At 50.8% G+C, this 12037-nt stretch overlaps 1 protein-coding gene across 1 annotated transcript in view; it reads left to right on the top strand.

Annotated features, from left to right (window-relative positions):
- LOC126481620 (synaptotagmin-14) overlaps positions 1–12037 on the top strand; it is a 602337-nt gene that overhangs the window by 527682 nt on the left and 62618 nt on the right. Inside the window, exon 7 of the mRNA XM_050105545.1 lies at positions 4016–4124. Coding sequence (XP_049961502.1) covers positions 4016–4124 — 109 coding nt within the window. The remainder of the gene's footprint in view (positions 1–4015; positions 4125–12037) is intronic.

Here is a 12037-nt window from a genome sequence, read left to right as displayed (position 1 = left end):
GCCTGGCTCGTGGGCTGCAAGCAGAGCTCACAATTTGCAGTATCATACCCGTAATTGATCGAGATCCTTAGGTATGGAGCCGATTGGAAGGTCTCAACCAGAGGATCCGTCAGTTCGATGATGGTCTTGGCTGCAGATTCCTGGACCTTCGCCGTCAGGTGGAGAATTGTACGACTCCATGTGACAGATCATGGATGCACTTCACAGAAGAATCAGCTACTCCAGTTGTAGAGCGCACAAGTGGAATGCGAAAGTGGATTTTTTAGGCTAGGCAGAAGTTTCAACCTCCAACAAACGGTCGCCAGTCCATACACAGATAGCGAAATTAGATAGCTGCCAAAATTTTTTAGGCACCCCAGTGTTCCCGGTCGCCTACAGTGGACTGGATGGCCGAGCAGTGACCTCTCCAGTTGTCAGAATGCTAGGAAATGGCTGTAGAAGCGTCAGAAACGCCAAAGAAACGTTATTAACTCATAACATCTTTATTCCTGCCGAGTACAATGTGGCTTGGTGATATCAACGACCTTCCCCGAGTCCTCGCTGACTCATAGTGATGACACCAGATTCGAGCCACACAGTCTTGCTAGCGCAGCACCGCGTGCTGTGACGTAGCGGAGGAATGTCCTTACGAGGTGCATTCAAGTTCTAAGGCCTCCAATTTTTTTTCTCCGAACTGGAAAGAGATAGAAATATGCGCATTGTTTTAAAATGAGGCCGCGTTCATTGTCAATACGTCCCAGAGATGGCAGCACCGTATGGCAGATGGAATTTCACTGCCAGCGGCGAGAATGAGAACTGTTTTAAATACTTAAAATGGCGACATTTTCCTTACTTGAACAGTGTGCAATCATTCGTTTTCTGGGCTGGCCGAAGTGGCCGTGTGGTTCTAGGCGCTGCGGTCTGGAACCGCGAGACCACTACGGTCGCAGGTTCGAATCCTGCCTCGAGCATGGATGTGTGTGATGTCCTTAGGTTAGTTAGGTTTAACTAGTTCTAAGTTCTAGGGGACTAAAGACCTCAGAAGTTGAGTCCCATAGTGCTCAGAGCCATTTTCTGAATTTGTTTGGTGTGAAACCAATTGAAATTCATCAACAGTTGAAGGAGACATGTGGTGATGGAGCTATGGATGTGTTGAAAGTGCGTTCGTGGGTGCAACAGTTTAATGAAGGCAGAACATCGTGTGACAACAAACTGAAACAACCTCGGGCTCGCACAAGCCGGTCTGACGACATGATCGAGAAAGTGGAGAGAATGGTTTTGGGGGATCGCCGAATGACTGTTGAACAGATCACCTCCAGAGTTGGCATTTCTGTGGGTTCTGTGCACACAATCCTGCATGACGACCTGAAAATGCGAAAAGTGACATCCAGGTGGGTGCCACGAATGCTGACGGACGACCACATGGCTGCCCGTGTGGCATGTTGCCAAGAAATGTTGACGCGCAACGACAGCATGAATGGGACTTTCTTTTCGTCGGTTGTGACAATGGATGAGACGTGGATGCCATTTTTCAATCCAGAAACAAAGCGCCAGTCAGCTCAATGGAAGCACACAGATTCACCGCCACCAAAGAAATTTCGGGTAACCGCCAGTGCTGAAAAAATGATTGTGTCCATGTTCTGGGACAGCGAGGGCGTAATCCTTAGCCACTGCGTTCCAAAGGCCACTACGGAAACAGGTGCATCCTACGAAAATGTTTTGAAGAACAAATTCCTTCCTGCACTGCAACAAAAACGTCCAGGAACGGCTGTGCGTGTGCTGTTTCACCAAGACAACGCACCCGCACATCGAGCTAACGTTACGCAACAGTTTCTTCGTGATAACAACTTTGAAGTGATTCCTCATGCTCCCTACTCACCTGACCTGGTTCCTAGTGACTTTTGGCTTTTTCCAACAATGAAAGACACTCTCCGTGGCCGCACATTCACCAGCCATGCTGCTATTGCCTCAGCGATTTTCCAGTGGTCAAAACAGACTCCTAAAGAAGGCTTCGCCGCTGCCATGGAATCATGGCGTCAGCGTTGTGAAAAATGTGTACGTCTGCAGGGCGATTACGTCGAGAAGTAACGCCAGTTTCATCGATTTCGGGTGAGTAGTTAATTAGAAAAAAAATCGGAGGCCTTAGAACTTGAATGCACCTCGTACATCGGTCGCGCGTGGCTGGCGGCGCCCGGCGGGGCGGCGGCTCGGCTGCGGACAGCAGGCTGCTGCGCGTTAAGGCTCCGGGTTGGAGTCCCCGGCGCTGTCGGCACCAGAAGCGTTCTCGTAGTGCGGAGTGTACTCTATCCCACCCCGTCTTCTTCCCTGCTCCTCCTGGTGGCTCGTCCGCAGTGGACGGGCGGAACGGGCTGCAGTCCCCCACCGTCGTCGGCTCAACCGGTTGTGACGGTGGATGCACAGGGCCTAGGCCCCGCGCGATCTCGACGACGGCTCACTGATGTGGTCAGCATTGGCGGCGAGCGAGTCTGCCGCGATGTCTGCTAATCCTGGGTTGATGATTGACGGCGGCAGCAGAGAGGACCAGAGCTGGGACTGTCCCCTCACGTCTGCTGCTGGATGGGCCGCCCTTACTGCAACATCTCCTTAATAAAGATTAACATGTCGATCACCGAGCTGAGCGCTATGCAGCGACCCAGTACACATCTAACTGCAAGTCTAACTGCGAGTGCCTTGTTGCTATCAAAGCTGGTGTATGTAAAGCAAGCACGAGCGACGTCCTGACGTCATGCTCGTTTGTAATCAACGCATTCGTTCCACTTATACTGCTGATTCATCTGTCGGACTCGCCCCTTAGGTGTTCTTGCGACAGAGTTACGTGTTGTTGCGGCAGACTTACGCGAAGTTGTGAAATGCGGTACAGCTGACGCTATACCTTTGTCTTGCGCTCTACGAAAGTCTCCGTCTAACACAAACCCGCGTGCTAAGCAATTCTCTCTCGCCTGTTGTGTGTAACCAGGCCATTGCCCCTACGTGACGACACATTCCATTCATGTGCAATCCCTCCTACCTTTTGGCTAACGTACTGCCTCTGGCTCTCGGCATAGGCAACGAAACTTTGACAATATTCCACGTTTCCATCTCTTTACTATTCCGCGACACTACAATTTTAACAGTAAATTGCCGAAGCATTTGCAACAAAGTTCCTGACTTACCGCCATCCAAAAAACGTCTGGCGCTTAAATTATTCTGTTTCTTAGGTTTTGTAATGCACCTGTTCGCACAGCCGCGTCTGTGTTGTAATGCATTGTGTTGCATCGGCACGGCGAAATGGCTTACTAGTACACCAAAGTGAAAGCATCCCGAAAAAAACATGTAATTTGGAGATATGACATTCAGTAAATTACGGATATGTCACACACTGAAATATTTTTACTGACGATTTCTTTCGTTTTCTGTTCTTCCTTTCTGTTGCCGTATGTTTAATCTTCGTTTCTTTTTGGAGGACTTAATTAGTAATGGCACTCTAATTCTCCCGGATATCTGAACTAGTGAACTACTATAGTTCCTGTTATGCCTGCTTTAAAATAAGCTGAATGGTTTGTAATAGTGAATGATCCGGAGGTAATGACACATACTGTCAATAAATCTTGTCTGCATGTGAAAACTGCTCGAAATTTGTATTTCTTCAACGGATTCATTCGCATCACATTCCCACTTTACTCAATTCGTCTAGCACATGTCTGCAAAATATATGGCCATACAGTCACGTAAATTATCCCTACGATATTAACCCTTTATAATACTGTGTCTCGATACTAACCAACACATAAAGTGCCTCTTACTAGTGTAATAACTATAATTAGACCTTAGTGGTACTTTCCTGTAACTTTTATAATAATAAATGTGTAAAAACAGGACAAATAAATGTCATCTCACACACTTCTCCGCTTCGTTGCTTATGCAACACAGAGTAATAAAAAAATTTATACAAAGTAAAAAAAATGATACAAACATTACTCAGGCATTAACCATTCTCATTCCGTTTTAATTGTTTCACTGCTTCTATCTCACACAGGTTCGCCTAGTCATGCTGCCGAGCAAGAAGCAAAAACACAAGACCAAGATTCGCCAGGGTGAAAACCCACAATTTCTGGAGAGTTTCTTGTTGCACAGAGTCAACCCGGGTATGTATCAGTCAATCTTTTTTTCCTGTGTTAGATTGTGTAACACGAATAGTTCTCTCTGATATGCCGTTTAATAGGGAAAATCGCATCATCGAAATATCTACACGTTTCTGGAAATATGGAAAGAATGAGGGAGAGGGAGGCAGTGAAAAGAAAAGAAAAAAAAACAGTTCTACAAATGTATAGAATAAACAGCCCACGCAAGAGACGCATGAAACAACGTTTAGGATGCTTTTGGTGATGTGTTGCATGTTTTATGTATCACTCTTTGTTGTTTCCAGGTGCCTGCAGCGACTTAGCACAGTCTTTACACTTGGAGGATTTGGGTGACGAACACGATGTTCATGATGTGTAATGACTGTCAACGTTACCAATTCACATACGCAATATTTATTTATACACATTATTTGGACAGATGCAACTTAAACACTTGGCGTCTCAGAACACACTGTCCAAGGTCCAGAGATAATGTTTTTGCAGCGATATTCTTGCGGGTGGAAGTCCATAAGAGCTTGTGCCCCACACAGGGCTCTCCTCCCCCCCTGCCCCCGCCCCCCCGCCCCTCCAGGAGCATGGAGTGCTTAAGTTGTGTTGCAGTGTAGTGCAGGTCGTTTCTGGAGATGCTATGCTGTCTAGCTCTTTCTCGTCTAGACGTCTTGGTCGGCGCAGCAGTCTGCCTGCTCGTGACGTCGGTACTGGCTGTGTAGGTGGCGCTGGAGGTGTCATCATTACATCGTCCGCCGTTGGATGTACGTGACCCTGTGATGGGGGTGTAGGCTGATCCTGCGTCCAGTTTTCCGTATTGTGGTCTGGGGCTGACACATTTAGGATGCCATCCCTGGATAGCATAGATAACAATGCAGTTGTATCGACCGACTGTGGTATCGGTGTGGAGTGGTACAATGATCGCGACACCGCGCTGTTGCCGACCTGTGGCAGGTACCACGATCATCGTGTCGTGTAGAGACACTGTGATATCTTCTGGAAGTGCTTGACACTGACTGTGACAGAAAATGGAGTTGGGTCATGGCGTGAGGTCAAAGGGGCGGTATTGTTCTCCGGTGTCTCCGTCAAAGTCCGTGCTGGCTTCAGTCTATTGACGGACACAGTAGTGGGTTTTCCGGCTAGCATGATTTCGAATGTGTTGGGTCCCCGTTTTAGTACTTTGTTCGGCCCACTGTAGGCTGGGTGCAGCGCTGGCTTGATGTTGTCAGAGCGCAGCATTACGTGAGTGCAACTCTGTAGGTTTTTGTGCACAAATACGGTGGGTGTTGTGTGGCGCGACGACGGTCGGGTTCTGATGCTACCTATCCATCCTCTGACCCGTCGTACAAGGGCTGGGAGATCATCGTTGCCTTCGTCCGTTGTCTGTGTGACAAATTCCGTCGGGCAGGTAATCGCTTCGCCGTGGAGGATCCACTACTGAAGCATCCAGGTGCTCTTTGTAGGTCGTTCTGACACCCGCAAGCACCAAGGGTAGGGCTTCTGACCATTCGTTATCGTGGCAGACCAGTGCTGTTTTCAACATGCGGTGCCACCGTTCCACTAGTCCGTTTGACTGTGGATGGTAGGCTGCGGTATGCAATCGGTAGCAGCTGCAGAGGCGGGTTCCGTGAACAGAGTCAATTCGAATTGTCTGCCCTGATCGGTTGTTAACGACTCAGAGCAGCCAAATCTCGCTATCCATAGGTAGATGAACGAACTCGTCACTGTCTCTGCTGATATGTCCCTGAGCGGCCTCCACCCACCGAGTCGTTCGGTCGATGACCGATAGGATATAACGAAATCCGTTAGATTCTGGTAGTGGCTCCACTAAATCTATATGCGAGTGGCAAAAACGGCCCTTCGAGGCAGGGAAGCTCCGTAACGGCGGCTGGTTGTGTCGTCCTGTCTTCGTCTTCTGGCAAGGAATGCACGTTCGTGTCCATGTGGCACAATCCCTCTTCATATTCGGCCACACATAACGCTCCGAAACTACACTCCTGGAAATGGAAAAAAGAACACATTGACACCGGTGTGTCAGACCCACCATACTTGCTCCGGACACTGCGAGAGGGCTGTACAAGCAATGATCACACGCACGGCACAGCGGACACACCAGGAACCGCGGTGTTGGCCGTCGAATGGCGCTAGCTGCGCAGCATTTGTGCACCGCCGCCGTCAGTGTCAGCCAGTTTGCCGTGGCATACGGAGCTCCATCGCAGTCTTTAACACTGGTAGCATGCCGCGACAGCGTGGACGTGAACCGTATGTGCAGTTGACGGACTTTGAGCGAGGGCATATAGTGGGCATGCGGGAGGCCGGGTGGACGTACCGCCGAATTGCTCAACACGTGGGGCGTGAGGTCTCCACAGTACATCGATGTTGTCGCCAGTGGTCGGCGGAAGGTGCACGTGCCCGTCGACCTGGGACCGGACCGCAGCGACGCACGGATGCACGCCAAGACCGTAGGATCCTACGCAGTGCCGTAGGGGACCGCACCGCCACTTCCCAGCAAATTAGTGACACTGTTGCTCCTGGGGTATCGGCGAGGACCATTCGCAACCGTCTCCATGAAGCCGGGCTACGGTCCCGCACACCGTTAGGCCGTCTTTCGCTCACGCCCCAACATCGTGCAACTCGCCTCCAGTGGTGTCGCGACAGGCGTGAATGGAGGGACGAATGGAGACGTGTCGTCTTCAGCGATGAGAGTCGCTTCTGCCTTGGTGCCAATGATGGTCGTATGCGTGTTTGGTGCCGTGCAGGTGAGCGCCACAATCAGGACTGCATACGACCGAGGCACACAGGGCCAACACCCGGCATCATGGTGTGGGGAGTGATCTCCTACACTGGCCGTACACCACTGGTGATCGTCGAGGGGACACTGAATAGTGCACGGTACATCCAAATCGTCATCGAACCCATCGTTCTACCATTCCTAGACCGGCAAGGGAACTTGCTGTTCCAACAGGACAATGCACGTCCGCATGTATCCCGTGCCACCCAACGTGCTCTAGAAGGTGTAAGTCAACTACCCTGGCCAGCAAGATCTCCGGATCTGTCCCCCATTGAGCATGTTTGGGACTGGATGAAGCGTCGTCTCACGCGGTCTGCACGTCCAGCACGAACGCTGGTCCAACTGAGGCGCCAGGTGGAAATGGCATGGCAAGCCGTTCCACAGGACTACATCCAGCATCTCTACGATCGTCTCCATGGGAGAATAGCAACCTGCATTGCTGCGAAAGGTGGATATACACTGTACTAGTTCCGACATTGTGCATGCTCTGTTGCCTGTGTCTATGTGCCTGTGGTTCTGTCAGTGTGATCATGTGATGTATCTGACCCCAGGAATGTGTCAATAAAGTTTCCCCTTCCTGGGACAATGAATTCACGGTGTTCTTATTTCAATTTCCAGGAGTGTAGTTTCTCGTGGAGCGCACTCCTGGGTGAGCTAAGTTATGGAGCAAGTCGAATATTGTTCGGCGATAGTTGGCAGGGACGAAAGGTCGTTGCCTCCCCATTGACTCGTCGCACCAAACTAGTTTGTTGGTTCCGGGCACTGGGCATTGTCGTAGTGTAATCCCGTGTCGCCGCCTGACAAGAATCGTTCCAAGGCCGTATCTGTTGCATGTGCGTCCGCGAGGTTATCGAAATCCAGTTGAGTGGTCACGGCGGCTAGGCGGGACAGGTAGACCGCAATCATACTGACCGCTCCGCGCATGTGGTCAACGTCTGTTGTGGCCCAAGTGCCTAAACCTGCGCTGCGTGGTGTGGCGTTGGCAGATGGATTCTTTACTGTGTCAGATAGTGGTCGATGGTCTGTATAAATAATAAGTGTTCTCCCTTCAATATCGTCGCCGAAGTAGCTACCACTTCGTACATGGCCAGTAGTTCGCGGTCAAAGGTCGACTACTTCCTTTGAGAGTCTGTCAGTTTCCTTAAGAAAAAAACGGGGAGGTTTTGCCATCCCTGGCACTTCCTGCTGTAATACAGCGCCTATCATTCGGTCGCTTGCGTCTGATGTAATGATAATATAGCATCCGGTGAAGGTAGTACGACTGTGACGGTGTGGGCTAGTTGAGCTTTAACGTTGTCGTATGCAGTTTGCATCTCGGCTGCCCATGTTAGCTTCCTCTTTCCCGATGTATTTTTCCCCGTAGAGCTACTGTGATGAAAAGTAGAGTTTCAGCTGCATGGGGTAGGTGTCGTCGGTAGAAACTGACAACGCCGAGAAATTTACGTAGTTGTTGATAATTTGTGGCAGAGGACCAGTTAGTAACCTTCTCAATTTTGTCCTGTTTGGGTCATATGCCTGTTGCGTCGACTAAGGGGCCAACAAACGTGACGCAAGGCTGTCGCAGTTGACATTTGTCAGTATTAAGTTTCACATGTTCTGTTGTTCTCTTTCCAGATGTTCTCGAAGGCCGTGATCATTTCGTGGAGTTCGTCACACAGTGTTTGCGCGTAGTAATGCCAGATAGGCTGCGGTCTCCATGTCTAGCGGTGAAGGGGGAGAGTCTACAGTGGATCGAGGACTGTCACTCAGGCGCCCGCTGTTGGATGTAGTCCATTACCTTGTAATAACAGAGCCCTTCTGAGATCCGGGATGAGGCGGTAATGACGGAGGAAGTTCGCTTCGAGCACCGGTTCCACCTTTCCGGTCACAAATAAAGTCCATGGACGTGATATGTGGTCGTCTAACCAGAGCGTCGCGGAGGTTGTCCGCATTACCGGAACAATTGAATGATTTGCCTCTCGGGGTTGTAGGGTTGAGGGCTTGTAATCTCCTGTGGTGAGATGTGGCGATAGCGTGCTCATGTCCGCTCCCGTGTCGACCAACAGGAACTGGTGTGGCCCGCGGTCATAAATAAAAAGTCGCGCGCCGTCTGTTCGTGTGTGTGGCGTGTTATGTGCTTTGGTGTCTCCAGCAGAAAAGCGGCTTGTTGTAGGGAGGCGGGCTGGTGCGCTTGCCGTTCCGCCGGTGTTGTTTGGGTTGCCGCTGTGGTAGCGGCGTGCGTCGGCGCCGAATCGCGAGTGAAACCAGCAGTAGCCGCTTCTCGCTTTGTTTTGGCTGGGCTGTGTTGTGGCTGCCCGGCCGTTGGCCGTCACTCTTGTTTGTTTATTTCCTGTAGGAGCTCGGTCCGTGCGCCGTGATTGTTGCGGCGCTGCGGCAGTCGCGGCTGGGGTGTAGTTGCAGGCGGGGAGTGGGGGGGGAGGAGGTTGCCCGGGGTTTGCGCACATTGTATTGCGCTGTATCTGCCGCTGCTGCTGTCCTTGTCTGATGTGCACCGTATCCGTCGCTGGCGTCGCGGTCGTAGATAGCTGTCCTGGCACTGATCAGTGTCCGGTGGCGAGCGAGCGCCACCATCATACCGGCAAGTTGTAATCGCGTTTCCAATGGCGTGTCCGCAATGTACTAGAAGTGCTGTCTGTATTTGCTCTGGGAGCTTGAGTAACCATAATGACCATAGGGCGCGGTCTGGTAGTAGGTCGTTACCAATTTTCAAGCGCAGTTTGCCCCATAACGCCGATGATGTGTCGTTGCCCAGCATCGTCTCGTTTATGGCGACGTGCAGTTGTTGCTCCGGCGTGCGTGGTAAACGTTGTACTGTTAAGTGACTACACCATCTCGTACGAGTCTCAGTCGGAGTATTTATCAGCAGATCGCTGACGAGATCCGGTTGTTCACCGAGATGGTTGAGAAGTGTTAACAACTTGATCTGGGCCGGCCGAAGTGGCCGTGCGGTATAGAAGCATCGGCGGACTGCGGAGAAATATAGTCCTGTCGGATATCACAGTTTTGTGGCGGTGTTTGTCCGTGTGTCCACCGTGCACACTGTGCGTCGCGGTTGCTTTGGTGGCGTCGGTGAACGGAACGTAGCGCGCGGCGCGGGTGGTGTAGCACCCCTGGGTCGTAACGCGCGTCGTGGTAGGTGGAGTGAATTCACGGTCGGTCGGAGGCCATCGCGGCGTGGGAGATCCGTGCGGTGTGCCCACAGGATCGGCGGCGTGTCGCGTAATCATCGTCGGCTGGATAAATTCGTGGTAGATCGTCGGCCCACGTGGCATGGTGTTCACTGTCGGCGTAGCGGTGATGTCTGGCTCGAACTTTTGACGCCCTTCGTTGTCAGTGTGGGCTGCGTAGCAGTCAGGTTGTAATTCTAATATCCATCTTGTGGTCGTTGTGCTGTCGATGCGTCTGTTGTGGCATCCTGGTAGCTGTTCCTGTGTGGTCGTGGTAAAACGGTCGAGTCGTGCGTCCGTACCAGCACGCGGCGGGCATCAGCGTATCCCGGTGCGAGCAGGGGTGTGGGGAGTGTTGCGGTCTGCGGGGCTGTCACGTCACGCCCGAGGTGTACCATGGTACGCGGAGCGGCTGCCGTGACGTCACCCGCGTGACGTATGAGAGCGCAAGCTGTTTGCCGAAATATGCCATTCAGTTCAAATTACTGTTAACTGGCACTATCTGTCCCTGAGACCACCAAATACACTGACCTGCATGTTTGTTTGTTGTGACTGAATGTTCGGCGTTTGTTGCGTCACTGTGGTTGGTGCCTGTAATTAGCCTGGCAATGTCTGACATCTCAATAACGGTAGAGTCACCCCGTTGATAGGGAAATTTGCGAGCAGCATTAGTACTAGCCGAATGTATATCAATTGGAATATTGCACTCGAGAATGGCGGGGACGGCAGGGTAGCGCCATTGTTCATTACCGCCGATCGTCGTTGTCCCATCGTTATGTAGTCTGCCGAGCTTGAAGGATTTGGGTAACGAACACGATGTTCATGGTGCGTAATGACTGTCAACGTTACCAATTCACATACACAACGTTTATTCATACACATTACATGGACAGATACAACTTGAACATTTAGCGTCTCAGAACACGTTGTCCAAGACCCAGAGATACTGTTTTTGCAGCGATATTCTTGGGGACAGAAGTCCATAGTGCTTCTGACCCCACACACTGAAAGTTACCAGCAAGATGTTGGCACATAAAACACTATAGGCAGTAAACGCACTGGAACAGCCTGTTGAAAGCCGCAGGCTGGATCTTAAGGGAGGCTCGAAGTGCAATCGAAATATTACCTCCACATTTGGCGTAGGCTATAATGTCGCCGTGCCCTTTGAGCCGCAAATAAAGGGAATATTTTGTCGCTGTTATTTGGGGCTAAGCATTCTTATGTTGGTTTAAGGAACTATTATTCGAATGTCAGAGCGTTTTAGGGCTGGCTGGAAGCTTTACACTCTCAGACAGAAAGATGTGGTTTATTTGGGTACAGCATCAATTCGCGATATTGAGTTCTCTTCATGGTGAAAGCTTAAGGAAGTGCTTCTAAAGGATGCTTATAGCATATAGCTAACTGTCATTGCGTCTGTAATCACCTGTTTGTGGCTTTGAAATGAAAATAACTGTTAATGCAATGTTAACCTTGCGTGTGACTGCAACTGACTTCATAAACCGTATAAAAAAGAACGTGCCACAACTCTGCATAGCGCATGGCCATAGCCTCGGGTGTGGTGCCTAACAGCCCGGGTTCGATTCCCAGCTGGGTCGGAGAATTACTCCGCTTAGGGACTGGGCGTTGTGTTGTCCTTATCACCATCATTTCATTCCCATCGACACGCAATATTTGGAAATTTGTGGTAAGGTCTTATGAGACCAAACAGCTGAAGACATCGATCCCTAAGCTTACACACTATTTAATCTAACTTAAACTAACATACACTAAGGACAACACACACACACCCATGCCCGAGAGAGGACTCGAACCTCCGACGGGGGGAGCCGCGCGAACCGTGAAAAGACGCCCTAGACCGCGCGGCTACCCCGCGAGACAGACACGCCGGGGCTTCCTCCCACAAGCTGGAACTATTTGAGTGATCGGTCTAAACGAAGGAGGACGGTGAAGGTTCGAAAAGACCATATCGT

This window comes from Schistocerca serialis, chromosome 1, assembly GCF_023864345.2.
Source record: "Schistocerca serialis cubense isolate TAMUIC-IGC-003099 chromosome 1, iqSchSeri2.2, whole genome shotgun sequence".
NCBI lineage: Eukaryota > Metazoa > Arthropoda > Insecta > Orthoptera > Acrididae > Schistocerca > Schistocerca serialis.
This window is presented reverse-complemented; position numbering and strand designations above follow the sequence as displayed.